Source organism: Apiospora marii (genome assembly GCF_038362585.1).
Source record: "Apiospora marii strain CBS 49790 chromosome Unknown utg000002l_segment0_segment0, whole genome shotgun sequence".
In the NCBI taxonomy this organism is placed as follows: domain Eukaryota; kingdom Fungi; phylum Ascomycota; class Sordariomycetes; order Amphisphaeriales; family Apiosporaceae; genus Apiospora; species Apiospora marii.
In genome coordinates this window covers 586,244-612,491 of record NW_027117373.1, presented here as the reverse complement: position 1 = coordinate 612,491, position 26,248 = coordinate 586,244, and the positions used below count along the sequence as shown (strand labels likewise).

The window sequence follows — 26,248 nt, the reverse complement described above, 5'->3', positions numbered from 1 at the left end:
GGGAAGCTAGCGAACGCCCACGACCTGAACCAGCCGGTTTGGCCCTAGTCGCAGAACGAAAGGAAGCAGGACGTTTCCGATGGGCGGTCGCACCGGTTTGCGCTGGTTGCCATCAACACTTCACACCACCGTTTTCGGTCACAAACAGTAAGCCATAGTAGCTCCGGGCTATAGTGCATGTTGATCCCTTGGTGATCGCCTATTGGGTTACGTTGCCTGAATTGCCATGACCTAGCGCGGTTTAGCACGCGTGACTAGTTCGGCTCTCCAGTACATAGACGAATGAATGAGCGCTCGCAAGACTGGTTCGAATCGGTCTTCGTGCTGTTCGGGTCTCGCTCCAGAAACATGCTAGGTTTTCAGCCCGGCGAGGCGTCAAGGCAGGACGTGCGCGGCCAAACAGGCCTTGTCGTCTCCGCTAGCCCGGCCGATCAGGAGCACGTTATTGGTTCTGAGACGGCCGGATGACCAGCTCTTGCAGCCGCTGTATCTAGCTTGAAAGGTGGATTAATAGACTTGACGGGGGCCCCGTTCAGGAGACTAGATTGATAACCGTGTTTTGTGGCGGGGCGCCCGGCGGCTACACCTAGCAGAGAGGCAGGTGGTACTTTTACGGAGTAGGTAGACCAAGGGGAAATCCAAGGAGGGTCCTTCTCCAATCTCAATGCGAGGGAGGATCTCGGGGTTCTGCTCCCGGCTCGAGTAGCCGAGGGGTGAGCAGGGTTTTAATCAACCAATCCGGGAACACATGGCAGTACCAGCAGAATCACCCCGTAGGTATACCCATTTACCGTAAGCACTAATGGCTTGGCTCAGCCCAAAGAGCGGGTCAAACCTCCAAGCCTGGTTAGTAATTGAGGCTACTCTAGCTCCAATATCTTGGCGTTATCAAGTCTACGCTTGTCTGGTAGTAGTACCGGCCAAAGGGTGACTTTGCTTATGAACGAGCAGTATACGGAAGCCGTTCTCAGCTCTGTTCCTCGTGGCAGAACCTCGTGGCTACTGCTCGTGGTATAGCTTGAAAGGCTTCTAGCCTATCTGGCGCCGTCTCAGATCACTACTTAAATTGATACTAAGGTTACTAGCCATGCAGAGCCAGGAGCTTCTGCCACTAAAGGCTAGCCCCATGTTTGAAAGAACCGGTACTTTGGGTTGTTTTGCTTACCGTATACTTGAATTAGTATAGGTCCGAACCGCAGTCACCTACTGTGATGCCGTCGGCCCACGAATGATGACAGAATGATAGGCGACTTTGGTGGAGAACAAATGCACTCCCCTCCACTCCCTCCATCCCCTCTAATCTGGCGGCATCCGGCTGCCTGGGCATAGCAGATACCTAAACATGAAAAAGGAAAGAAGCTGCGAGTGACGAGCCCCACACACCATCTTACTGTATACCTTTTACTGGCTGTGCTGCCATGCGCACACACATAAGTTGGCGAGACCCGGCTCGAGGATTTCTTTATTGCCCCTCTCTGGTGTTACTTCAACGTGAATCCGGTGTTCTGTTCTCTCCTGACAGCCTACCTTCATTTGCGATTCACTTTTGAAGAAGACTCCGGAGTATACAATCATGGCCGCGTACGACTTCATCGTGGTGGGCAGTACGTCTCCCCCCGTCTATTCGTCCCATGAAATCCCTGGCCCTTTACTGACTCATGTGTTTTCTCTCCAGGCGGCCCTGCCGGCAGCGCCGTCGCCTCCTCCCTGTCGCGCACCCGCGCCAAGCCGTCGGTGCTGCTGCTCGAGGCGGGCGGCCAGAACGCGGACCCGAACCTGCGGGTGGACGGCAAGCGGTGGCTGACCTTCACGAACAAGGAGATGAACTGGGGCTTCAAGACGGCGCCGCAGGAGCACTGCGACGGCCGCTCCATCGACTACTCGGGCGGCCGCGGCCTGGGCGGCAGCTCGGCCATCAACTTTGGCGTCTACACCATCGGCGCCCGCGACGACTACGACGAGTGGGCGCGCGTGGCGGGTAACGATGAGGCGTTTGGCTGGAGTGCCAGTAGGTTTATCCGAATTGGAATCGTCGAGAAGTGAGACTGACACTGACATCACAAAGTGCAAAAGCGGTTCAAGCAGCTCGAGGACTTCAGCGAGAAGCGGCCGGCACACGTGGCCGCCAAGTTCGCCAAGCCGGACATGGCCAACCACGGCACCAGCGGCTCGCTCAAGGTCGGGTTTGCGGCCGAGTGGGAGGACGACGTGGTGCCGATGCTCGAGGTCTTCGAGAAGGGCGGGTTCCCCATCAACCCGGACCACAACTCGGGTGACCCCATCGGCATGTCGGCCCTCATCAGCTCCGCCCGCAACGGCAAGCGGTCCACAGCCCAGGACCTGTACGCCGACAAGCCCGAGAACCTGACGATTGTCACCTGCTCCCGGGTCCGGAAGCTGATCCTCGAGGGCCGGAAGGTCGTCGGCGTCGAGACCAAGGACAAGCAGTACCGCGCCAGCAAGGAGGTCATCCTCTCCGCCGGTGCGCTCAACTCGCCCGCCGTCCTCATGCACTCCGGCATCGGCCCCAAAGACCAGCTGGAAAGGTACCAGATCCCTGTGGTGCTCGACGTGCCCGCCGTGGGCCAGGGCCTGCGCGACCACCAATTCTGCCCGCTAGTGTACTCCCGCAGCGAGACCAGCACGGCCCGCAAGGCCTTCTACGGCGACCAGCCGACCATGGACGCCGCCCTGGAGCAGTGGAAGCGGGACGGCACGGGCCCGTGGTCCAAGTTCGCCTGCCAGGCCGGCATCGGCTTCTTCAAGTTGCCCGAGCTGCCGAGCCACCCTTCCTTCCAGGCGCTGCCGGCGTCGGAGCAGGCCCTGCTCCAGAAGCCCACGGTGCCGCACTACGAGGTCTTCACCCACTTCCCCATGCACTGGTTCCTGCCCGAGTTCCCGCCCGAGAAGCTCAGCTACTCGTGCCTGCTCGTGTTCCTGTACAACGCCCAGGCCCGCGGCGAGGTGACGCTGCAGTCGGCCGACCCGGACTTGCCCCTGAAGTTCGACCCGCGCGTGCTGAGCGAGGACTTCGACCGCGCCGCCGCCGTGCTGGCGCTGCGCGACGTGCTCGACCGCGTCGTGAAGAGCGAGGAATACCAGAAGGACACGGTCGAGGCCCTGGCCGTCCCCGCCGGCGACAGCGACGAGGACCTGCTGGCGTACTGGAAGAAGACCATCTCGTCGTCGTGGCACATGACGGGCACCCTCAAGATGGGCCCCGCCGGCGGGGCGGCGGCCGACGACGCCGTGGTTGACCCGGACTTCCGCGTCGTGGGGGTCGAGGGGCTAAGGGTGGCGGATATGTCGGTCGCGCCGGTGTTGATTAGTGGGCATATCCAGGCGGCGGCGTATGCGACGGGGTTGACGTGCGCGGAGAAGGTGGCTCGGCAGTATGGGCTGGACGCTTGATTTCAGGAGGAATTCGAGGAGCTTCTTGTGGAGAGATGTCACATTCCTAGATCGGAAAATGACGGAGCGTTGTTTTAGCGGGACATTATTGGGTTAGCAGAAACCCGCACTCAGCTTGGATGGACTGGAAGAGCCATATACTAGAGCATGATAACGACTAGTCTGTCAATACTATTACCAACTTCGTGTACGAGTCCTGCAATCATTATGTGAATATGCGATCTCCCTTGGCAATGTTGCCTCGGGCCGTAAATGTTCGGGTGGTCACGTACTACCGGTGAGATCAGCATGCAAGGTTCGATCTTACAGATTCTGAAGGGCTGAGATTAGATCTATTCGTATGTCTTTGGACGTTAGACCATGCAGGTTCCACGGAGAGCGGCCAACAATAGGAGATTGGAGCATACGGAAAGCCCTCCACGTCGCCGGCGGCGACCGCGTCATCGATCGCGTCATCAGCCGCGGCTCCATTCTGTCTCTCACGAGCAATGTGGGAGGCTTTGTCCATGGCAGTCCGATGACGGTCGATGGCGGGTTTGTCAGCAATGGGCCTCTGTAAGAGCACAGTCACGAATACCGGAGTCCATTGATAACAATATACAGGCAAGCTCTGTAACCTGCTTAGTTTACCAAACCAATTTGAGCTCATGTCTTCTTCATTATTGGCCTGGGATGAGATCATCCACCTGAGAAGAACAAGACGCACTATACGTGCATTGTCCTTTACAGAAGCATAAGGGAAACCTAGGAGACCTATAGTGGGGCGGAGTGACAAACGCCCATGACCGTGTAATGCAAATAGTCGACGTCCCAACTTAAATATTGGCGTGAGATGAAAAGATCATGGGATGGTAATAGTGAAGATATCACAGGGCCTCTTGTTCAGCCGTAGAGGGTGGGCGCCATACAGCTTGGCAACGTTGGAGGAGAAGATATATAAGTGGGACCCCGATTTAGACTACCCAATCACGTGTTATGAGACAGTTCACCCTATGGCAAGACTGCAGCCGGGTTCTTGCATGTCGGCACACGCGTCGGATACCACCTATATCAACAAGCAGTATACAAAATCAACGCATACATCACATGAGGCCTTGGCCATAGCCGACATATCACTTGTCACATGGCTTAACCAGGGATCTTGTCGGATCATCTTTGGATCCGATCATCCAACCCTATTCCCATCACTGTCACCTTCTGCATGGGTGGCTGGTAAGTTTCGTCGGATGTTTTGCTTAACTACCGAGGGTTCGGTGGCCCGCTTCGACTAGTAGTTTTCCCTTTCTATTTTCTACAATCGTACCATGGCACCCGTTGCCAACAATTTCCAACCCTTGACACTCGCCCAATCCCATTACCACCACAATCCGGATTCGCGCACCATGAAAACAGAAACTATGGCCAGCGTCAATATTCCAGAAGCCGAGGCAGCTCGCCTACATGAGGATGGACAGCACAAGATGGCTAAGCTGATCGAGAGTGAGCTTTTGTAGTCCACGTCGCACTTGTTCGAACAGCGTGTTAACCCAGTGCACAGCTATTGCTGCGAATAGCAAAGTCAATGAACCGAGCACCCCTGGTCCTTCACCGCATGCCAACCTGTGCAATGCCTACTTCGAAGCCGGAAGGTACCAGGACTGCATTGATTCTGCCAACGAAGCTTTGAGGCTTCTTCATGATGTTTCTCGGTCCAACTCTGGAAAGCAGAAACTCTTTACCACGTTGGCCAATGCAATGCTTCATTTCCGACAGGTGGACACGATGGAGTCGGTCTTGGATAGGATTGAGAGCGTTGGTGAGCGGGCCAAGCTAAGGCTCGCATTCGAAAGTCTACAAGCGGCCCGAAACGCTTATGGGAGCGACATGTCGGAGCTGAGAGCTGACCTGATGAAGCTCCCCAGGTACAAACCTTGGTTGTGAGTTTCAATCTGCTGCATGTCCAGATGGCCTGTGCTAATCAACCCAGGACTAATGAGGCGGACTACTTCCCCATCGGGCAGGATACGCCAGAATCACTGTTGACAAAGGACCTGATCAACACGTTGAAGCCGGACGAGGCCGCATCCATTTTGTTTTGTGGCATAGGTGATGCCCGGAACCTGTTCCAGACGATCATTGAATTCAAAGGTGCAAGGCCCAGGAATCTTCACGTTGCTATTCTTGACCACAATCCGGCTGTCATTGCTAGGGACTTGGTCTTGTTCCGTCTATTGGACGAAGCGACAGCAGGTGATACCACTCCTGACGCCCACCTATTGTATTACACCATCGCATACACATACATTGTGCCTGTCCTTCCTCCGTTTGCTTGGGACGGGCTGCAGGCGACAATTGCTGCAGTCTTGGCCGACCTGCAGAGCGAGAAGCAGCCGATACCGTGGGTCTATGTTCCCACGGCCCACATAAAGTCGGTATGTCGCGTGTTGCGACAATGGCAAGCCGAGCCCAAGGGTCCCTACTCGACCAAGTCCGTACGGGCGGCAGTGATCAAAGATCGCCAAACTCAACCAGAAAGCATGCCCAGCATGTTCAGCAAGGCCGACGAAGAGTTTTCCCACGGCTTTGGAACTATTGCACTGCCCTTATCGGACACAGAGAAGCTCGAGCCTCGTTTAGGCGAACTCCTGGGAGCATATCGCAAAAGCGTCAAAGGAAGTCGAAGCAAGTTGAGCGCGTACATCAACAAGACGTGGAGATCAAACATGACATTGATCGATGTGGACTGGGAAAGCACCAAGGAGGAATCAGAGACTCTGGGCGTGACCTGGGATCCCTTTAACGGCGGAACTGTTGGCCAGGTCTCTCGGGCGAGAATCACGGTCCATGTTCCCACATGGTAGTAACGCCATTCGCGTCGTCGCCAAGTACTTCGAGATGGTGGGTTCCAGCCTGGACATTGTACGCAGCCGCCTTCATGTCGAGGTGTACCTGGAAGAGATGGCCAACGCACTGGAGACATTTCAGTATGATCTTCTCCCACGTCCTCGGTGTGAATCGTCGGGGGATCGGCCGAAACCGCCGAGCAAGCTCCACGTGATTCACATGAGCAACATTCCGTAAGTCCCACATCCTGCACCTTAGCAGTGGTATTCTTGAGCTAACTTGCGTGCAGCGACTATGTCGGAGGGGCGTTGACCTCTTTTTTGTATGGTGCCCCGGTGCTGGAATCGGGAAATGGCACAGGCTTGGTCTCGCGCGTTCTGAGGAACCCCCCTGCCTGGAAGTCAATCAGCCAGTATCTGGCCGAATACCTCCCCATGCACGACCGGAAGCTGATAGAGACCCACTTCCACCTGAGACTATCGCGCACCACGCCGGAAGGGCTCGGAGCTATGGAAATGCTCCCATTGATGCGCTACTACCAGTGGGAGCGGGCGGCGGCGGGACCCTCGACGACCCCGCTGACCTTCGAGGCGCTGATGCCGCGCGCCTCGTTGGCGAGGTGGCTCCATGCGCATTTCCTCAAGATCTGCCTGCCGTACCCGCGAGCATACAACGGTGCACCAAAGGATACCGGATACGGCGGCCTGGTGTACGCCCCCTTCAACCTGACCATCTTCATGCGCCTGCTCGTCCACGTGGCCGAGCTCGGATACCCGGCCCACTGGCTCTCGGCCATCGTCGCCGGCCTCCTCCGCGGCGAAATCATGACGACGGCCCGGGCGCCTCGGGAGCCCGTGCTGCGGCCCCAGGACGTGGACAAGGTCTACCCGGCGCGCAAGATCTCGGTGGAGCCCTGGCGGATGGAGCTGGCCGCCCTCGTCAGCCTCTGGCAGCCTTTGCTCCCGTTCGAACCGCTCCTATCGTCGTCATTGGCCTCGGAGTCGGGCGTGTCGCCCGAACCATCACCACTGCCGGCCCACGAGATCGCCGAGTTCAGCGTCCGGCTGCCCCCGCGCACCGACTACCGGGCCGACTACTACCCGCACTACGTGTTGGTGTTCTGGGACCAGAAGACGATGGACGGGCCGCCGCTCAAGAGCCTGCACCGGCTGCTCCTGGACGACGAGGAGGGGGACGCGACGACGTCGGCCCGGCTGGCGCGGCGCGAGGGCCTGCGCGTCGTGACGACGTTCCGGTGGTCTGGAAGGGACAAGACTGCGACGTTCTGGCTGCGCCGCGGCGACATGGCGCAGATGGTGCGGCAGGACTGGCTCCTGTACGTATGGCGGACGGATACGTGGCAGAGGCAGTCGGAGCCGGGGGTGGGGTTGAGGGGGGCGGTGGTGACTTCGCGGGTCTTCGGGGGAGTTGGCAGTCCTTCTGGAGAGGCGGCCGTTGATGGGAAGGCATGATGGGATTCGTTAGACTAGTTCGAAATGGGAGATTGCAGCACATGTGGAAGTGTCTCATTTGAAAGCGCTTACCTCTCGATAGTAACGGTCTCCCGATGAAGAATTTATTACGGAAGCATCTCGGAGTCTCAAGTACAGAACCGGTGATTTGGGTTGGCTATTCCACAATGTCTGGGTCGGGCAGAGCTGTTTCAACGAGACGTAGATGAGAGAGAAGATGGTTAATTAAAAAAGGTGAAGTTTGTGAGCCCTTAGGGGGCGGGGAGAAGTTGGCCTAGATGCATGCGCAGGATCTGGCACGTCGTTGCCATCTCAACAAGAGCACCTGATACTAAATAAGTTCAGCCTCGATCACACTCTCCACCGCCCTCTTATTTCTATCTATCCTAACTATCTTGAGTCCTACGCCTCCCAACATCTGTGCCCAGTGTGCCTCTGTCCTCTCCATGCCCGAATTCATGGACATCAAAGACATGTCCATCGTGGCCGCCATCGTGGTGGCCCCCTTGGGCGGCATTACGACCTCGTACAGCAGCAGTTTGCTGTACCCTGGCTTCATGGCGCCCTTGACGCTTTCCACTGTGAAAGAAACGGGTTAGCTAGGCTGACTGGCGGCATTATCGCGTTCTGCCAGGGGGAGCTTGGCATGAGTTAAGAAAGCAAAACAGAACCGCAAACAGAAACAAAGAATCCATCGCTTGGCTTACGGATGCGGATGCAGTTGGCGTCAGGCCAGTCGTGTAGAACGGTGTGCAGGAAGTAAGCGCGCGCGCCCCGCAGCGGCTGCGGCTGGTAAAAGTCGTGCTTCATGCGCGTGATGCGCGGGTCCAGGCGCGGGGCGGCGCCGGCCTGCCGCTGTTGGGGCTCGGGGTCCAGCGCCGCCTGGGCGTCGACCACCTCGGGGAGGTCCTGGACGAAGAGCAGGCCCGCCGACAGCGAAGGGTGTCGGCTCAGCAGGCGCTGGGTGTCCATGCCGTGCAGGCCGGCCACGTCCACGAAGAGAGCGGGCGGCGGCGGCGGCGGCGACGACGACGACGACGATGACGAGGATGACGAAGGCGACAGGACCGCGCCCGAGACGAGGCGGTTGGTGTCGTACACCTCGGTCCAGTCCAGCTTGGTCGCGGTGAGGCCCGTCACTGGGTCAAGCATGATACCATCAGCGAGGCTCCTCATAGGAAAGACAGGGGGGTGGGGGGACTATCTAGCGGGGCGTGTTTACTTATCGCTCGGAAGCTATCGGCCACGGCAGGCTCCTTCTCGCAACGATCCCAGTAGATATCCCCGTAGACCTCGGTGTAGTTGTCGAACTTGGTGAGATCGATTGGCTCGACATAGCCGTGCTTGGCTAGGAACTTGGGCAGGTTCAAGCCACCGAGATAGGTATGGTCCACTCTGTCATTGGGTAGGGGGTCAGTGTGCTTGCTTTTGCTTGGTATATACTCGGGAGGAAGAGGGACCCACGCGACCTGCACCATCTTGCCGACCTCATCTCCCAGACTTAGGGAGAAGGGCGTCGGGCGCCAAGTGTCGACATCACATTCCTTGACAACAAAAGTCGCCGCGAGGTGTCTCAAGAAACGGCCTAAAGCGCCGCGCCTTTCGCATTAGTGACCGTGCGTGCAATGTGACGACCAAACAGGCAACTTACGGAGCAGGTTCGGCTCCACCTTCGCATTGCACCAGCTCAGGATCTCGGCGAGGGTGGCGTTGGAGCCTGGGCCCCTCTCCTTCTCGACCTGGGCCCAGCGGGTCCAGATGCCGAGATTCTTGAGTGTCATGAGGCCGGCGACGAAGACGGGCTGTTCGGCCGCCAGGTACCAGGCACGCTCAAAAGGGGTTTCGAGGCGGGCCAGCAGCCCCCGGGCTGCTTCTTTCGCCTCGAAGCGCTCAGCCTCGGTGGCGAAGTCGCCGGGATGAAGGGAACTCAGTTGCTGGATAGTTTGGGCAGCCATCTTTGGCTGTTTGCATCGATGTCTAATTAGATGATTTGCCAAGTCGTTTGATTCTCCTGTCAATACTTGGACAGCCCTGCTATCGATTGGGACTCTAGGGACGTACAAACGGAGGACCTTGCCTGTCGAATAATTTATAATAATCTTGCGAGATCTGAAGTATGCCAATAGCCCTATCAGCGTTATCCGTAATAAACGGATCCCGAGGTCGACAATTTTCCCCGGGCAAGACCATTACGTTTTATTTCCGTAATAGCTGCAACGAAAAAGGCGTCGTGCATACCAACAAATCACATTTAAAGAATACGATGCATGTCAGCGGCAGTATGATGTACAATATATTTGAAAGGACGCCATGGTGTATGGAAGGGTGAAGCACTCCCTAGTCTGACATGAGGTGCGAGCTGCCGACAAGACAGCCTACCGCATTCCGTCTGACATGCAGGCATGCGATTCAAGCCCTTGTGTATCGATGGCCCCCACTTTCCTTGTTATCTATCTATTGGTCAGCATACATACGCGTATTGGTTATCCGTTCCCCGGCCCAACGTCTCCCGGCTTTTCGCATGGTGTTGAAGATTTCGGGGTCTCTTCGATGCCCATGACTCAAATCACCCAGTTTCTCGCCTTTCTCCTTTCTTCAGATCTACCACTGTGACCAATGAGACATAATGGCTAGGAGACTGGATACCACTGTGACTGGCTATGTGTAAGTTCCCGATGACCTCTGGAGGCTGGTAAAATGCCCCATTCCGCCGCTGTCCGAAATGTGCAATAGCCGAGCGGCAATACATAAAATGACGATGATACGAAGACACCGAATCGGTCAGGTTTGTGCCCGAATGTTCTATGTTATCTATAGTAATAGTACCAAAGTCGCCAAGTCCCATACAAAGAAAGAAAAAAAAAACACGTTACGTGACTCAATTCAGTGCCAAGGGGGGGCCCGTGCTACGCCGCGCGGAGCCGTACAGCGTGGAGGAGAGTAGTGTCGACGAGGGAGAGGGAGAGGGAGTCCTAGTCGGCGACGGGAGGACGCACTGCACTAGAGGGCGTATTGCACTAGAGACCGTCCTCGCGAGGGAATAGCTTCAATATGGGAAAGGGGCTAGCGTCGACGAGGAGAGACTAGCTGGCAAGGGGCTGGCTGCCGTTGATGGGGGCAGCTGTTAACGGGTGTACCCTTCGATACGACCCAAGATTCCCCCCGCGCGAAGAGCCCATGGCTACTAAGTAGCCTGTAATAATACAAAATACGTTATACGCTTTAGAGCTTCATATTATCTGTCAAGGAGCTAAAAGAAACAAGAGATTGTTTGCGCGTGAAACAGCCCCAGATGATAAGTTCCATTATACTGAAGCTGTCGTGATCCTCTTGAAAAGTAGCTTCCTTTTCGTATCTGGTGCGATCAGCGCCCCGATCTCTATATTCGCATATCGCTGCAAACCACCATCCTCGTTCTTGAAGTCGAAATTTCCAATCAGCTTGGCCAGGAGCATCTTGATCTCGTTGGCCGCGAAGAACCGACCAGGGCAGGCGTGTCGGCCGTAGCCAAACATGAGACTCTGCTCATTGGACGTCACGAATTGGTTGCGCGCATGTTCCCGAGCCGTCCCGCCCTGCCGGAGGTGGTAGGACCGGAAGCCGTCGAAGACGTCCCCCGTCGGGATAGTTTGCCGGGTCGCAGTAGACGGCCCGGGAGGGCAGTTCAATCGTGGCCCCCGCCGGAATGTACTGGCCGTTGGAGAGCGTGAATCCCTTGACGACCTCGCGGTGGGACGTCGTGGTCAGAGGCGGGTGGAAGCGCAGCGACTCCCTCATGAAGCTGTCCAGCTTCATCATCTGCTGGAGGCCGTGGGTGGTGATGGTGCCGCCGTGCTCAGCCATGACGCTGCGGATCTCCTCTCGGAGGGGGTCGATGTATTCTGGTCTGACCGAGAGATCGTACAAGCTAAACACGAGGTTGATCAGTCACTACTTGCCGTCTAACTTCCCGGGTAGTAGTGGGCTCACATGTGGGTCATGGACTCGCTCGTGGTGTGAACTGCAGCAAAGATGACGCCCAGCTGCATCTTGGCAAGTCCGGCAGCCGACAGCACGCCGTGGCCGGCCCCGCTGCTCATGAGAGACGAAAGCATATCCTGCGGCTTCTGCCAGTGTGGATCGCTCGCCTCGGCGTCTAGCCGTGCCTGAACAACCGGTCCGAAGAACTCGGCTGCTTTCTTCTCTCGTTCCCGCAGCTGGCGGACCGAAGGAAGCCGTGGGGCCAGAAGCGGCCGCAAAAGGGGCCTAATGGTCTTGATCTCCTTCTGCGCTCTCAACACATCCAACGCATAGTTGACGGCGCTATCCAGATATTCTGGGTGGCGGCACAAGCCGGGCCCGACAAAGATGCGTCCTGTGATCTTGGCTACCATGTGCACCACCGTCGTGTAGGCGGAAACGGCTGTCCAGTCTCTACATTCTGGCATTTCTTCCCGCATGACTTGTTCCACTTCGGCGTAGACAATGGGGTTGATCCGGGCTAGACTTCCGTCAGAATGGGGCTATGAGCGCGTAGTGACTTCCGGGCAGACGCACCAAGGGCTGGTGTAAGATCAGATCTTACTGAATGAGCGACCAGGGCCAAGTCCGTGAGGACGTTAGTGTACTTGGACTCCAATATCTTGGTCCTTGTCAGTATCAGGCGGCGAGTCCAGTGGAGCCGTCACCCACCTTTTGCGCTGACGGGTAGAAAACCACGTTCGACGCCGGTAAGTGTCTGATTTCGCGCAAACACCGAGGTGGTATGACGATGTTCTCCTGGCCTGTGGCATGAAAAAGAAGTCAATGTCTGGACCGACGGCTTGAGTCTGGGGATAATTGCGCACCATCGGAAGTTGGCATGCGATACGCAACAGAATTGAACTTCTCATATTGTAGTTAGCACTGCCGTGGGTCAAGCAACCATGGGGACAGACCTTTTCATACCCAGCAAGATACATCTCGTGGGCAGACTCCAGGAACGCCTTGCGGCGCTTCTCACGGCTCGAGGAGACGTACAGGACTGGGAGCCGTGCAAGCTGTACTTTGTAGCGAAGCCATTGACAAAACAGATATACTACATAGACCAAGGCCCCAGCGGCTACCGCCTCCAATGTGTAAAATTGGGAAATGACATGTATTTCCATTTCACCTACTAATCTTGAAACTATTCTGACAACACGAAGAAAGGAATCGGTCTTCACCTGGCCAGGTCTCCAAGTTTCGAACTCTGCCGTCTAAAGGCTCTGTGAGAAGACATGTGCCCAGGTAAGAGGTGTACAGGCTGGAAGGAAGAAAGTCTCAGACCTGCAAGCAGCAACGCCGCTAGAACAAAAAGACGTTACACAAAGTCACCGGCGTCTGCTAGGACTATTGCCCCGCCATCGCCCATGCAAGTAAGACCGTGGCGTCGCATGGAATTGCGGAAGACGCACTCGAGAATTGAGTTGTTGTGCTACCTGTATCAGCCGAACGTCGTCGCACGATCGAGACGCAGTGGAAATTCGTGTGCAAAGTCGCCATCAGCACTAATGTACCTACTTTGCACGCAGCAGCCCAATTGGGGACAACATGACGACGTTTGCGCCGGCCGCACGGCATGCCGTGTCATCATGTCGTACCAAAATCCACTCGAATTACATCATGACTGTAATGATTATCGACCGAAGTCGACCCCTATCCGCCCCGTGTCTTCCTTCAGCACTGTTTTCCTAGTCACCAGGGACGCTCTGCTGAGCACGCTCGCTCGCTGCCCGATAACGCAAAGTGATCCAAATGACATCACAAGAAGACTGGGCTGTTCCGAGAGGGTCCACCGTCCTCGTGACGGGGGCCAATGGCTTCCTCGGCTCGCACATTGCGGACCAGTTCCTCCAGCACGGCTTCCAGGTGCGTGGTGCGGTGCGGGACGTGAGCAAAAACGTTTGGCTAGCCGACGTATTGAACCAGAAGCATGGCAAAGGACGGTTCGAGCTACGGGGCGTGCCGGACATGGCCGCCCCGGGCGCATTTGACGACGCGGCCCAAGGTATGTGTCCGCCTGTCCCTGTCTTATTTGCCGGTCCCGCCCCATTAATGGCGTGAGCTCTCGCCAGGAGTGTCTGTTGTGGCGCACACGGCGTCCGTCATGAGCCTGGACCCCGATCCCCACAAGGTCGTCCCCGGCGCCGTGGCCCTGGTTCTCAACGCCGCGAGGGCGGCCTATGCGGAGCCCGCCACGAAGCGCTTCGTCTTCTGCTCGTCCTCGACCGCCGCGGTTCTGTTCACCACCGCCGCCGTCCCACCGGAAGGTATCGTGGTGACGGAGGCGACCTGGAACGAGGCCGCGGTGCGCGAGGCCTGGGCCGAGCCTCCGTACACGCCCGACCGGTTCCAGGCCGTCTACGCGGCGAGCAAGGTCCAGGCGGAGCAGGCCGTCTGGCGGTTCGCCGAGGAGCACGCGAGCGAGCGACCTGACCTGGTGGTGAACACCGTGCTGCCCAACATGACGTTGGGAAGTCCCCTTGACCCGGTTCGCCAGGGCTACCCCAGCACCGCCGGCATGGTAGCTCTTCTGTACCAAGGCAAGATAGTCGACTATCATCGCAACGTCCCGCGGCGTAAGCTCCCCTCCCTCCCCACCTCTCGTCCCAGCGAGGAAGCTGACGTGGTTCCCGCTAGAATACTTCGTGGACGTGCAGGACGTCGGCCGCCTGCACGTAGCCGCCGCGGTGCTGGAAAAGGTCCGACACCGACGCTTGTTTGCCTTCGCCGAGCGCTACAGCTGGGACTCGGTCCTGGGTGTCCTGCGCCAACTGGAGCCCGCTCACGCGTTTCCCGACAACTTCTCGGGCGGCGAGGATCCCCACGAGATCGAACCGCGCCACTACGCCGAGCAGCTGCTACGCGATCTGGGCCGGAGCGGCTGGACGTCTTTGGAAGAGTCCTTACGGGGCATGGTCGAAGGCTTACGGGAGAATGAAGGCCACGAACAGTAGGCAACTTAGGTATGAACATACTGAAGAATCAATCACGGCTTCCGGTGTTCTGGGGTGTGGATAGGTCACGCAAGATGTCCTGTTTTGTCATTCGTTACTTCTGCCTAGTAGTACCTCACATAAATCACTCGGTCCGCCATCTCATCACGACATATGCCTTTTACCTATTCCGTGATGACTCTGGTGATCTTGGCACGCACGCAGAAGTCCCCTTTCTTCGGCTGTCCGATGCCCATTTCACGGTGGATGCGAATATCCTCCGGCCCGGTTTCGTATAGCTCCATGTCGAAGCGGCGGATGATAGAGGCTAGAGTCATGTACAGCTCGGCATAAGCCAGGCTGTGAGGGAGCCATCCATGCGGTTAGCGCAACCTTGACAAATCGTGGGGATCAAAACACGTACTTCATGCCCAGGCATATCCTACTTCCCCTGGTGAAGGACACCACGAACTTGCTCAAGTGCTCGCCTTTGTCGGCGGCCTCGACCCAGCGTTCCGGCTTGAAGCGTTCCGGTTCCGGGAAGACCTGGCTGTCCATATGGACAAGGTAGGAGCTCATGCTAACCGGGGTCTGCGATCGGGGTCTGATTAGACGGGGCGTGTGGGCGTGGGGACGACAGGATGCATCAGTACTTACACCCGGTGGTATGATCACATCCTTGTATTTCAGGGCTTCGGTGGGGGCAATCCGAGGCGATCGGAAGATGGGGCCGTGTGAAAGCCGGACTGCCTCGTGAACAACGCCACTCTAAAGGCGCAGGGAGCGTGACCTGGCGTTAGCACTCGCTATTTTCCAAACAGAGGGCTCCCGGGTGGCGCTTACCAGATAGGGGAGCTTCTCAAGGTCCGTCCAAGAGGCGTTGGTCGTCGGTGTCGGCATCACGGTGAGGACCTCGTCGCGGAGCTTGCCCAACAGTGGCTTGTCGCGGAAGATGTAGTACGAGGCCAGCGTCAGTGTCCTCGCCGTGGTCTCGGTGCCGGCCACAACCAGGATCAAGCCTTCCTCCTCCAGCCGGCGCGCCGACCTCTCCTCGGGCGGGTTCTGGGGGTCCGTCAAGGCGTCGAAGATGGTCTTCTGCCGCTGCTGCTTGCCGTCGCCGCCGCCGTCGTCGTCGCCTCCCTGGCTGGACCGGGTCACCAGGTCCTGCATATCCAGCACGGCGGTGGCGGCGGGCCGGAGCCAGCCGAGGAGGCGGCGCGGCAGGACGCGCAGGGCGGCGCCGAGGTAGGGGAAGAAGCGGTTGACGTGGACGAGCTCGGAGATCTCGTTGAGGGCGCCGCGGATGTCGTTGTTGAAGGCGGCGTCGTCGAGGAAGCCCGCGCTCACCCCCCACGAGTACTGCGAGATGACGTCGGCCGTCAGCGCGGCGTAGGCGTCGTCCAGCCGCACCACGGCGTCGTCGGCGTGCAGCTGCTCCAGCCGCGCCCGGAGCCGCGCCTCCTTGTCGTGCAGGACCGACGCCAGCGCCAGCACCGACCGCTTCGAGAAGAAGCTGTTGAGCATGCCGCGGCGGAGCCGGTGGTGCTCGTGCCCCACGGTCGCGATCATGGAGGTCGGGAACCCGAAGATGCCCACAAAATGGGGATCCTTCTCCCGCTTCCTCGACGCCGGGGCGTAGACCTCGTCGTAGAAATGGGGATCCTTGATGTGGATCTCGCGCGGATTGATCCGCACCACGGGGCCTGCTCTTCCCCGTCAGTTGAACCAGCCCGGACGGCCAAAAGGGGGCGCGGATCTACTAACCGTATCGCTCGTGCATCTTCTCCACCTCCCAAAGATACATGCCGTTTCTGACGACGTCGTGGTAGAACTCGGATGCATGGCTGATGGCTGCCAGTTTTGGCCCTGGAATATGGGAAAGGGGATGGAAGAAAAGACGGTAGACGCTTCTCAGAGAGAGCAGGATGCCGCAAAGGCCGACCAGCACAGGCGGCCACGCTGCGAGCACTCGCGTGTCAAGGACATAATAGAAACCGACAGTCATGATTAGGAACTCTTTTGTCGAACCTATCAGTATTATCGCATAACTGACTAGCTAGTTGCGAGGAAATCGATCCCGCTCCCTGTCATATTTGACTTCCTAATGGTATGGCACTAGAAACGTAAAATACGGCTCCGAGGTTTGAACGTGTGCATACCGTCTACCGTTATGCACTTGGCCTTGCCGAGCGTACCGGCTAGGGCAAGCTGGCGGGGCGATGTGCGTGCTGAACCATGTGCGACGGGGTGGCTATAGGGTCGCTCCTACATGCACCTAGTGATTGTATTAGTGGTAGCCTGCCTTGAAACTCGCCCCGATCCGCGTCGGGTGCATCGGTCGGTTGCAGGGGTCGCCTCCCGCCATTCGAAGACTTAGGCTGCGCACTCGGGTCCGATAAGTGGGAAGGTAGTACAACGGGTGGGGGGCAGATCGCAGATACTTGATAACGCAAAAGTCGTCAGGGGTGAGGGGCAAGGCGATGCAAGCTTATCATTTATTGTCCGCGCCAATCACACACAACATCACTTATCCAATTCCTCCTGTCAGCCCACCACTCTGTCAGCCGCCTCCTTACACAGCGTGAAATCCGCAAACGGTAGCCTTGATTCCAGAAGTATCTTTCGGTACCACGATGGTATGATCCCTTGCCGGAATCACGCAATCTATGGTGGTGCCCTGGTACAGATCCATCTTCACCCGACGAACCAGGTTTGCCGTCAGCATGTACATTTCGGCGGTGGCCATGCTACAGTGCCATGCGCTGTTAGTGCTCACATCCATGTGCGTCGCGGGGCGGCCCTCGACTCAATGCTGGGCGATCGGCAACTTACTTGATCCCCAAGCACGATCTAGTTCCCTTTAGAAATAGTGCCAGGTGACTTTCCAGGTGGATGCCCGCCTCCGATGCGCGGATCCAGCGGAAGGGATCGAAGGACCAGGGGTTGGGAAACAGGTCGGGGTTGGTGTGAACAAAGTAGGTGGCGGTGCTGCACGGTGTCTGTAGACGCCAATCAGAGACTCCAACTCTCAATATCATTTCACCACCCACACAGCGACAAGCTTACCCCGGCAGGAATGGCCCAGCCTTTGTACTCCAACACCCGGTCTGGTGCTACGCGAGGATGCCGCGTCAGCGTGCCCATGGACAACCGGAGACCCTCGTTGACGACACCCCTCTGTGAGCAAGCGTGTTGTCAGTTAGCATTTATTAACGGGCAGCACCCGAGTATGAGCACTGATTGGGGGGCCGTTGAAACTAGTTACCAAAAGGGGCAAGTTTTCCAGCACAGACAGCGGCGGGCATTTTGCCGGATCTGGCATCACTCCCTTGATCTCTTCAAACAGCTTGGCCCAGATGCCAGGGTTGTCGAGCAGATAGAACATGGTGACACTGAGGCTGTAGGCCGTGGTCTCGGTCCCGGCCGCCAGGATGACGAATCCCTCGTCCTCCAGGCGCTCGAGGTCTCGCTCCTCGGCGGGCAGCGCGGGGTCGGCGAGCGCGGCAAACATGTTCTCGTGGGGGGCCTTGGGCTCCTTGGCCTGGAGCACCTCCATGGCCAGGGCACTGATGGTGCGGTGCGTCCTTAGCACCACGGCCGCCTTGGGTAAGAAACGCCCGACAAGGTGCGGAGGCAGCCTCTTGGCGTTGGTGAAGCGGATGGGGAGGAACTTGAGCCACTGGCTCAGGGAGAGCACGGCCTGCGTCGCGTCGGTCAGGATGTTCTCGCCATCGCCGTCCAGACACCCCATCGAGACGCCGTATGCGTAGTGCGAGATGGTGTCGGCCGTGAAGGCTGCCGACAGCGTCGTCAGATTGGCTGGCGACCCGTTGGCGGCCGCGGCTTGGAGCTTGAGCATGAGCCGCTCCACCTTGTCCTGGATGATGGGCTGGATGTCCGAGATGGACCGCTTGGAGAAGAACTTGGTCAGGCTCTTGCGACGCGCCTCATGCAGGTCGTGATCGACGGCGGCAAACATGGATTTGGTCACGCCCGTCGATCGCGTGAACCGATAGTCGCCCTCGACCCGCTTCGGATTCCCCGCGTAGATGTCGTTGTAAAACGAGGGGTCGCTGATATGAATCTCGCGAGGGTTGACACGCACAATGGGGCCTCGCGTACCGTCAGCATGCATGCATCTCTAAGATATTCCCGCCCTGTCTCCGGGTCGCGTACCATATGCCTTGTGCATTCTCTCTATAGCCCAGATAAACTCCCCATCCCGGAGGACAGACCAGTAAAATTCGTACAAATGCGACGCAGCAGCGAGCTTGGGCCCGGGGAACTTGGCCAAGGGGTGGAAGTACAGGTTGTAGATCACCTTGGCCGCACGGTGCAAAAGCAGCGCCAGTAGGATGAGATAGCCGGAAGCCAACATGGTGACGATCAGAAATGGGTTGTACAACTGACCAGAGGTGATGATAAAAGTGTTGATAGTGGATGGGTGACTTTGGCTGTCCCGAGTGAACGCAAGTCATCTTGACCGTCTTTTATCCGTGTTAGTGAACTGATATGACGTTGGCCACCCTGCGCAGGCTCTGGGAGAGCTTCTTGGTTATCGCCCGGTCTGTTTCTGGTAGTGCGGGCATGGCGTGTGTGCAACATGAGACTGATGTAACCCGATAAGCGTATGTAGGACTTTCTATATACTGCATACTAATATGTACCTTGGAGGGGTGTTGTGTTGCCACACTCCCTTCGCGCAACATCCGAGATATCCCGCATATTTTCGGATACGTCGGCCATGGGCCATCCAAATGTCGATGCCATTCTTACTCGCATGTCTTTTGCATGGTTGCACATAGTTTGTTCCACATCGCGATGGTTGGAAATGCGCACAGAGGGCAATCCGGCGAAGGAGGAACAAACCTTGCTTGTCGGCAACCTGGGATATACTACGAACGCCGTTGACTATAGCGTAACGTCATGACCAGGCTATCGATACGTCATGCTGCGAGTTCGAGGTGCTTGATCTTTCACACTTGGACTAGAATTGGGCTTCGGTGCCACCGAGTGATGGGAAAAACATCTAAGTTGTATTTATAGAGGCTTTGACAGTAATGGGAAAGGCTCTCCAAGCTCACTGTTAAATTAAACCATTACTTGCATCAACTCGAGCCACGCTGTTGCATGGCTATCGTCATGTCTTCTGCAAAGCCGGATTCCGCAAACAGCCGGGTCACCGTATCCCTGCCCGACATGTTCAAGGGTTTCTTGGTGGGCGACCCGACAGTGAACCCCTTCTATGAGGACGCTAGAGCCGAGTCGGAGAAGTGGCTGCAAAGGTAGAGACAATGAAAGCTTGATGCCCCTTCCAAATGCAAAGCTCTAACCCTGAAACCAGCGCCATGGCCCTTTCCCCCAAGCAGGCCAAGAGGGTTCAGTATTGCAATTTCACTTACTTCGTTGCCGTCTTGATCCCGCATGCTCCAAAGGAGAGACTGAAGATTGCCTCGGACTGGGGCAACTGGGTAAGCTCCCGAGACATTCACTCAGAATCTTGAACTTCTCAGCTGACGCCAATGACAACAACAAAAAGATATTCATGTTTGATGATAGTAAGTTAGAAGCCGTACCTGTCAGCGGGCTTGTGGAACTCCCAATAACACAGCCTTTATTGTAATAGTGTTCGATGAGGGGGAGCTCAGGGATGACCCTGATACCTCGCAACGTATCGTCCACAACTTGCTTTCCATCATGGGGCCCGAAAGGCAGCGAACCTCGGAAGAGCCCGTCGTGATGGCGCATGATAGTTTCTACCAGCAGTTCGCCCGGGTAAGCCAACTGTCCTGATATCCATGTCTGAAGCATCACGCTAACCTATTGCTGCAGAATTGCTCGCCCAGTATGTTTTTCCTGCTGCCACCACCCTTTCTTAGAAGCGGCACTACTTACAGAAGTTCCATTGGTAGGCGTCCTCGGGAGATATGTCGAGGCCATGAAGAGCTACTCCACCGGCTGTCTTCAGCATGTGGCGGACTTCACCGCGGACCAAACGCCAACCATCCTGGAGATGGTGAAAACCCGTCGCATGTCTATCGGTGTCTTCCCCATGTACCCTCTCATCGAGTTTGCTTACGACTTGAACCTCCCGGACGAGGTCTTCCTCGACCCTACGGTCCAGAAGCTGGAAAATCTGGGCGCCGAGTTCGTGATGCTGTAGGTCGCATATTGCCGGCGCCCGCTTGCTCCGACTATCTCACTAATCTCTACGCATGGCTGCTCGATTCAGCATGAACGACATCTTATCATATCCCAAAGAAGAGGTGCGGCAGACTGATGTTCCACTGGCCACGTAACTATTTGCTAACTGGCGCCGTTTCGGCAGAGCGAGGACTGTCCATTCAACACGGTGGCAGTCTGCAGGATGAACGGCGCGTCTGCCCAACAAGCATTCGACGAGATCGCCTCCATGGTCGATGCGCGCTTCAGCGCATGGGACGAAGCGGCCAAGGCTCTGCCCTCGTGGGGCGCCGAGGTGGACGCGCAGCTGCATCAGTACGTCCAGGGCATCCAGAACATCGTCCAAGCCAACATCAGCTGGAGGTAAGAAGGCTATCCCCCGCCCACTCCCTTATCGATCGTAGAGGACAAGTAAAAAGAACAAGACAAGCCTGCTAACTGACCCCCTTGGGGAAGCAGCTTTCGAACGGGTCGGTATTTTGGTCCGAGGGCGGAAGCGGTTCGGCAGTCAAGGAAGATTGATGTACTTGTGCAGCCTTCGTTTCTATCGGTTTGAATTGGGAAATAGCTATGGAAGAGATTTGACTATTTAGACAGCCGCCTTGGCCCAATGAAAGTCTTTGATCTACCTACCCAGCCCTCTTAGCGTGAGTAACAAACTGCCCCGAGTAACCTAGGTTCCCAGAAAGCCATGTAATGGTACAAGACCACGCTCCAAGCCCGACCAGCATCAAGCCCGGATGATGGGGTTGTAGAACCGGAATCTGTTCTGCGGATCATACGTGTGCTTCAGATCCACCAGTCTCTGCAGACGCCACTCTTCGTATCCGTAAATGGACGACAGAGGCTCGAGCCCGGTGGCGTAGTTGACGTAGTTGGAAGGGGCGACGTGGGGCTGGCCGCCGTTCCACAGGTCGCGGACGTCGTCGGCCCATTTACGCGCGGCGGCCGTGAGGGCCGAATCGGATCCCGGGGGGACTACCACGCCGAAGGATCTGTCACCAGGTTAGTCATGGTTGGTGCTGCTGCTGCTGCGGGCGGGTCGGGGGTTGGGGGGGGGCTTTGCCTACGTGAGGTGGTTGTAGTGCCGGAAGGGAAACGCCGAGTCCTCCGACTTGAACCGGCGGATCCCGGCGTTGGAGTAGCTGTCGTGGCTGGCCGAGGCACCGCTCGCGAGCTCGGGGTACTGTCGGATGTTGGCGTTGTGCAGGTCGTAGATCTGACGCATCGCGGTCACGTTGAAGGCCTTGAGGCCCGCCGTCGACAGGACCCACGAGTTGTTCTTGGCGCAGGTCGGGCTGTCGATGGACGTGATTTGCACCGTGGAGATGTCGGGATAGGGCACATCCCCGCTCTCCTCGTACGCGGCTTCGATCTGGTTGAAGGGGGCGAGGATCCTCTCCGCCTCCTCTGCGGGCCCGCGGTAGGCAAAGGACCAGAAAATCACGGCCTCGTCTTCGCGGATGGTGCGGTTGAGCGTGAAGGAGCTGTAGCTCAGGGCCAGATTGACGGGCGTGTCGCCGTCCCCGTGGAGCTTGTTGGCCTCGTCGAACAGGCGCTCCAGCTTGTCTCCTGTCCATACGTAATTGTGCCAGTGCCACGTGTCGGGTCCGCGGGGGTAAATCCGGAGCTGGAAGCTCGTGACGATGCCGAAATTGTGACCGGCGCCCTTCATGCCCCAGAACAGGTCGGCGTGGCTGGTCTCGTGGACGCGGACCGCCGTGCCGTTAGACAACACGACGTTGAGGTTGACGAGGTTGTCACTGATCAGGCCGTAAAGACCTTCGTGGCGGCCATGGCCGCCCCCGAGGCCAGGTCCCATCATCCCGACGCAGTCGCAGCTTCCAGTGGCTGATGGGGTTAGCACATTAAAACAGAGAGTATTGGGGCGTCAGGGCAAGGGGGGAGGGTTGACTCACTCGCAACGTATCCCTGTTCCCACAGATAGTCCTTAACTTGCCCGTCATAAGTCCCGCCCTGGAACCATGCCGATTTCCCATCGGGCTGTATCTCAATGTGGAGGAGCTGCCCGAGGTCGATCATGAGGCCGGCAAAGGCCCCGACGGTATACGTTCTCGCGTGTGCGCGGTTGACCGCGAGAAACTCGATGCTGTTCTCGTTACAGTACTCGACCTAGGTATGTCAATGTTAACTTCCCTTTTTCCCCTACTCTCTAGTTTGGTAACCGCAATGCCTACAATCATAGAAACGTCGCCTTCTTCGACTGGCACAACGACCACCTCGATGCGAGGGACGGCATATGTACTGTATCTCTCAGTCGCATTGGCAAATCTAGCGTCGTCGGGTCCAAGAATGGTAGAGCCGTTTGATATCAGGACCCCGAGTTCTTGCTGCACCTTCGCCGCCGACAAGTCACGGCGGGTAAAAGGGGCCGACTGGAAGTAGCGAGGCACGACTCCGCCAGCCACCAAAGAGGACTGCAGGAGCACCAGACTCAACGTCAAAAGATCAATCAAGGATGGCATTTTGATGACTTTGCGGGGCTCGCTAGTGGCTCTTTTACCAAGGCTCATGAAACCAGACGGCAGGGAGCTTTTATCTAAGTAGTTGTCAGGGTCTGTCGGTCAGATGGTACCCCGGTAGGCAATGGGTATCGACTACCTCCTTTTCATTATTCTTATGCTATCAGATCTTACGAGAGTTGGGTGTGACGGAGGATCACGAAGGATTCGGTCCCTTCTTTTCAGCTCACTCTGGCTCGCTCCTGAGATCCAGGATTGGTCTGCTCGCTCTGCCCGAAACCTCAGCCACAGTCAGCAGAGGTTTCGGGGTGGGAGGAAACACTCGTCATACCCATCACCCGACATGAGAATTGACTGAAACGAGAAGACATTGAGCTAAGACAAGGCTACACATTTTGGGGGCCGGATCCTCGATCTCATGTGAGCAGTATCCACCCTTTCCACCGCCCCCTCGCCCCCTCACCCCCTCACCGGATGCCCTATCCTCCGAAGACGCCTTCGGTGTCGGGGTTCTGTGCCCATATCTTCCTTAGCTTCAGCGTGGCAATCTTCCATCCCGCTTCCGTGCGCTGGAAACTGAGCTCATAGGGCCCGCCGAAGCCGTGGTACTCGTGTGGCTTGGAGGTATCCATCGTCGCGGCGAACCAGAGATAGCAGGTGGCGGTGGCTTGGTCCCCGTCAACCTCCAGCTCCAGATTGGTCAGCGAGTGCTGCTGGCCTTGGAACCGGTCCTCGGCGCTGCTGATGAGGGCGCGTATCTTGTCGTTGCCGACGACGTCTTCCCAGTCGTCAAACGTGACGACGGCGTCGTCCAGGAAGCAGGCGCTGTATTCGGCCCATTGGTGGGTGTCGGCCAGCTTACAGTAGCGGTTCAACAAGGTCGCAAGCGCGTCCTTGTCTTCCAGCCTCTGGAGGCGGCGTTCGAGATCGGCCAACGTCTGTTGGGCCATGGCTAAAGTGACAGTAGTACGGCTGGGATGCTTTGAGGCATGAGGCGTGAGAAGGTTGGGGTCTTGGACCGAAATCAAGCTGGGGTGAAGTTAGGTTGGGAGAACTCTACTTTCCAGGTCACTAAAGTCCGATCTAAGGCCGCCTGACCGTCGTACAGATACATGGTAACTTGTAGCTTATGGGTGGCTGACGGGGTCCTGCAGTGTCTTTTCACATTGTGCAGGTTTCCGCTGGCGGATACAATATGGACACGTAGGTAGTGGGCAGCAGGCAGGCAGGCTCGGAAGCAAGTAAGACGAACCCTTGGTCCATCCATCTCGGTCAATCGGTCGATCCCGATAGACCGACAGTCCGACAGCCCAGCAAGTAAGGGTTCGGAATCAGCCTTGACCGCTGTGAAGCTGCTTCTCGTGCAGCACAGGCGCACTAGCTGGCAGGGGTGACTTCAGCCAATGGGTTCTTCTGATGGTCGAATAAAACATGCAGCCACCGCACGGTTCATGCGTCGAGTTGTACCTTTACATCAGCCAAGGGATACGGCCGTGAGACAAGTTTCGTTGCCAGGCTGACAAATAGACATGTATGTTTGCCTGCTGAATAATCATCCAACAAGGGAAGGCAAAAAGAATGTGTAGACTGTGTAACACAACTGGAGGGGTAAATACCTGGGCCGCTAGTCGAAGAGCTGAACGTTGCCATCCCCTCATTCATTCTCATTGAGAACCTTCAACCTGCCCCATCACATATTCCAAAATTGCTACATACCTGCTGTAAATCCTGCACCCCGCGCAATGGCTCGTATCGCACCTTATGAGGAGCTGCACAAGCTGGAGACCGTCAACGGCCCAGGGGATGCTCGCCCGACGGCGACCCAGATCATCCAAGACCAGGGCCTCGTTGACAGCCCTGATTGGCGCGGTCGAGTCGTCCTCATCACGGGTGTCTCCCCTGGAGGCCTCGGCGCCGAGACGGCCAAGGCAATGCATCTGACGGGCGCCGACATCTATGTTACCTGTCGAGATGTTGCCAAGGGCCAACAAGTCGCCCGAGACGTCCTGGCCGACGGCAAGGCTGGCAAGTTCGAGGTGATCCAGATGGATCTGGAGTCGCTGGACAGCGTTCGAACCGCTGCAGCCGATTTCCTCCAGAAAAGCGGCAACAAGCTCAATGTCCTGATTGAAAATGCCGGTATGTCTTGTTTTGAGGACCCCTCTCGTAACTCGCTAACTGTGTCTAGGAATCATGGCCTGCCCAAAGGCCAAGACTCAAGATGGGTTCGAGCGACAGTTCGGCGTCAACCACCTAGGCATGTCATCGGTCCATCCACAAGCCCAAACCCTAATCTAACATGTCCCAGGTCACTTCCTCCTCTTCCACCTGCTCCAGCATGCTCTTCTGGGCTCCGCGAGCCCTTCGTTTAACAGCCGCGTCGTCGTGCTGGCCTCGGGTGCCCATCGCCGAGGCAAGGTCGACTTCGACGATCTCCACTTTGACAAGAGGGAGTACACCCCGCTCGGGGCCTACGACCAATCGAAGCTGGCCAACATCCTCTTTGCCAACGAGCTGGACCGTCGATACCGGTCCAAGAGCCTCCGAGCCCTGAGTATCCATCCGGGCGGCATCCTCACGCCGCTGACGCGCTACCTGCCCACCGTGGACGACATCAAGGCCGACAAGGCCATGTACGCCACGCTGAAGAGCGAGCCGCAGGGCGCGGCGACTACAGTCTGGGGCGCCGTGGCCAAGGAGTGGGAGGGCAAAGGCGGCGTCTATCTGGACGAAGTGGCCGAAGGTTGGCTGACACCCCCTGACGCCCTGTACTATCACGGCGGCTATGCCCCACAGGCGTTCGATCCCCCCACCGAGAAGAGACTCTGGGATGTCAGCATGAAGCTCGTTGGCCTAGGCGAATAGATAGAGCACATCGCAGGGCATCGCAATCAGCGTGCCGCTAGCCCCGACTATTCATTGGCTACTTTCAATTGATCAC

General features: G+C 57.3%; 11 protein-coding genes across 11 annotated transcripts; 6 read left to right on the top strand and 5 right to left on the bottom strand.

Annotated features, from left to right (window-relative positions):
- Nucleotides 1–1,573: 1,573 nt before the first annotated feature.
- On the top strand, nt 1,574–3,411 carry PG985_001908 (uncharacterized protein; the record flags this gene model as incomplete). The annotated part of the gene is made up of 3 exons (XM_066821677.1): nt 1,574–1,604; nt 1,676–2,008; nt 2,066–3,411. The coding sequence occupies 3 exons, from the start codon at nt 1,574–1,576 to the stop codon at nt 3,409–3,411; spliced, it is 1,710 nt and encodes a 569-aa protein (XP_066689109.1).
- A 1,943-nt stretch (nt 3,412–5,354) lies between these two features.
- On the top strand, nt 5,355–6,251 carry PG985_001907 (uncharacterized protein; the record flags this gene model as incomplete). Its single annotated transcript, XM_066821676.1, has 1 exon — nt 5,355–6,251. The coding sequence occupies one exon, from the start codon at nt 5,355–5,357 to the stop codon at nt 6,249–6,251; it is 897 nt and encodes a 298-aa protein (XP_066689108.1).
- Nucleotides 6,252–6,285: 34 nt separating this feature from the next.
- PG985_001906 (uncharacterized protein) lies at nt 6,286–7,706 on the top strand (the record flags this gene model as incomplete). The annotated part of the gene is made up of 2 exons (XM_066821675.1): nt 6,286–6,467; nt 6,524–7,706. 2 exons carry the CDS (start codon nt 6,286–6,288, stop codon nt 7,704–7,706), a joined length of 1,365 nt encoding a protein of 454 aa, XP_066689107.1.
- Nucleotides 7,707–8,037: 331 nt separating this feature from the next.
- On the bottom strand, nt 8,038–9,661 carry PG985_001905 (uncharacterized protein; the record flags this gene model as incomplete). Its single annotated transcript, XM_066821674.1, has 4 exons — nt 8,038–8,285; nt 8,414–8,845; nt 8,929–9,291; nt 9,358–9,661. 4 exons carry the CDS (start codon nt 9,659–9,661, stop codon nt 8,038–8,040), a joined length of 1,347 nt encoding a protein of 448 aa, XP_066689106.1.
- A 1,350-nt stretch (nt 9,662–11,011) lies between these two features.
- Nucleotides 11,012–12,708, bottom strand: PG985_001904 (uncharacterized protein; the record flags this gene model as incomplete). Its single annotated transcript, XM_066821673.1, is given in 5 exon segments — nt 11,012–11,281; nt 11,301–11,613; nt 11,676–12,186; nt 12,243–12,327; nt 12,623–12,708. 5 exon segments carry the CDS (start codon nt 12,644–12,646, stop codon nt 11,012–11,014), a joined length of 1,203 nt encoding a protein of 400 aa, XP_066689105.1. The 5' UTR covers nt 12,647–12,708.
- Nucleotides 12,709–13,460: 752 nt separating this feature from the next.
- On the top strand, nt 13,461–14,662 carry PG985_001903 (uncharacterized protein; the record flags this gene model as incomplete). The annotated part of the gene is made up of 3 exons (XM_066821672.1): nt 13,461–13,713; nt 13,781–14,284; nt 14,346–14,662. 3 exons carry the CDS (start codon nt 13,461–13,463, stop codon nt 14,660–14,662), a joined length of 1,074 nt encoding a protein of 357 aa, XP_066689104.1.
- A 164-nt stretch (nt 14,663–14,826) lies between these two features.
- On the bottom strand, nt 14,827–19,019 carry PG985_001902 (cytochrome P450; the record flags this gene model as incomplete). Its single annotated transcript, XM_066821671.1, has 11 exons — nt 14,827–15,001; nt 15,066–15,232; nt 15,299–15,409; nt 15,485–16,344; nt 16,406–16,669; nt 16,801–16,892; nt 17,218–17,388; nt 17,474–17,640; nt 17,708–17,818; nt 17,907–18,754; nt 18,818–19,019. The coding sequence occupies 11 exons, from the start codon at nt 19,017–19,019 to the stop codon at nt 14,827–14,829; spliced, it is 3,168 nt and encodes a 1,055-aa protein (XP_066689103.1).
- A 764-nt stretch (nt 19,020–19,783) lies between these two features.
- PG985_001901 (terpene synthase) lies at nt 19,784–20,804 on the top strand (the record flags this gene model as incomplete). The annotated part of the gene is made up of 5 exons (XM_066821670.1): nt 19,784–19,926; nt 19,986–20,112; nt 20,181–20,199; nt 20,268–20,416; nt 20,610–20,804. 5 exons carry the CDS (start codon nt 19,784–19,786, stop codon nt 20,802–20,804), a joined length of 633 nt encoding a protein of 210 aa, XP_066689102.1.
- Nucleotides 20,805–21,554: 750 nt separating this feature from the next.
- PG985_001900 (uncharacterized protein) lies at nt 21,555–23,310 on the bottom strand (the record flags this gene model as incomplete). The annotated part of the gene is made up of 4 exons (XM_066821669.1): nt 21,555–21,819; nt 21,895–22,675; nt 22,744–22,957; nt 23,023–23,310. The coding sequence occupies 4 exons, from the start codon at nt 23,308–23,310 to the stop codon at nt 21,555–21,557; spliced, it is 1,548 nt and encodes a 515-aa protein (XP_066689101.1).
- Nucleotides 23,311–23,786: 476 nt separating this feature from the next.
- PG985_001899 (uncharacterized protein) lies at nt 23,787–24,257 on the bottom strand (the record flags this gene model as incomplete). Its single annotated transcript, XM_066821668.1, has 1 exon — nt 23,787–24,257. The coding sequence occupies one exon, from the start codon at nt 24,255–24,257 to the stop codon at nt 23,787–23,789; it is 471 nt and encodes a 156-aa protein (XP_066689100.1).
- Nucleotides 24,258–25,049: 792 nt separating this feature from the next.
- Nucleotides 25,050–26,172, top strand: PG985_001898 (Short-chain dehydrogenase; the record flags this gene model as incomplete). Its single annotated transcript, XM_066821667.1, has 3 exons — nt 25,050–25,446; nt 25,496–25,564; nt 25,616–26,172. 3 exons carry the CDS (start codon nt 25,050–25,052, stop codon nt 26,170–26,172), a joined length of 1,023 nt encoding a protein of 340 aa, XP_066689099.1.
- Between the last annotated feature and the right edge of the window lie 76 nt (nt 26,173–26,248).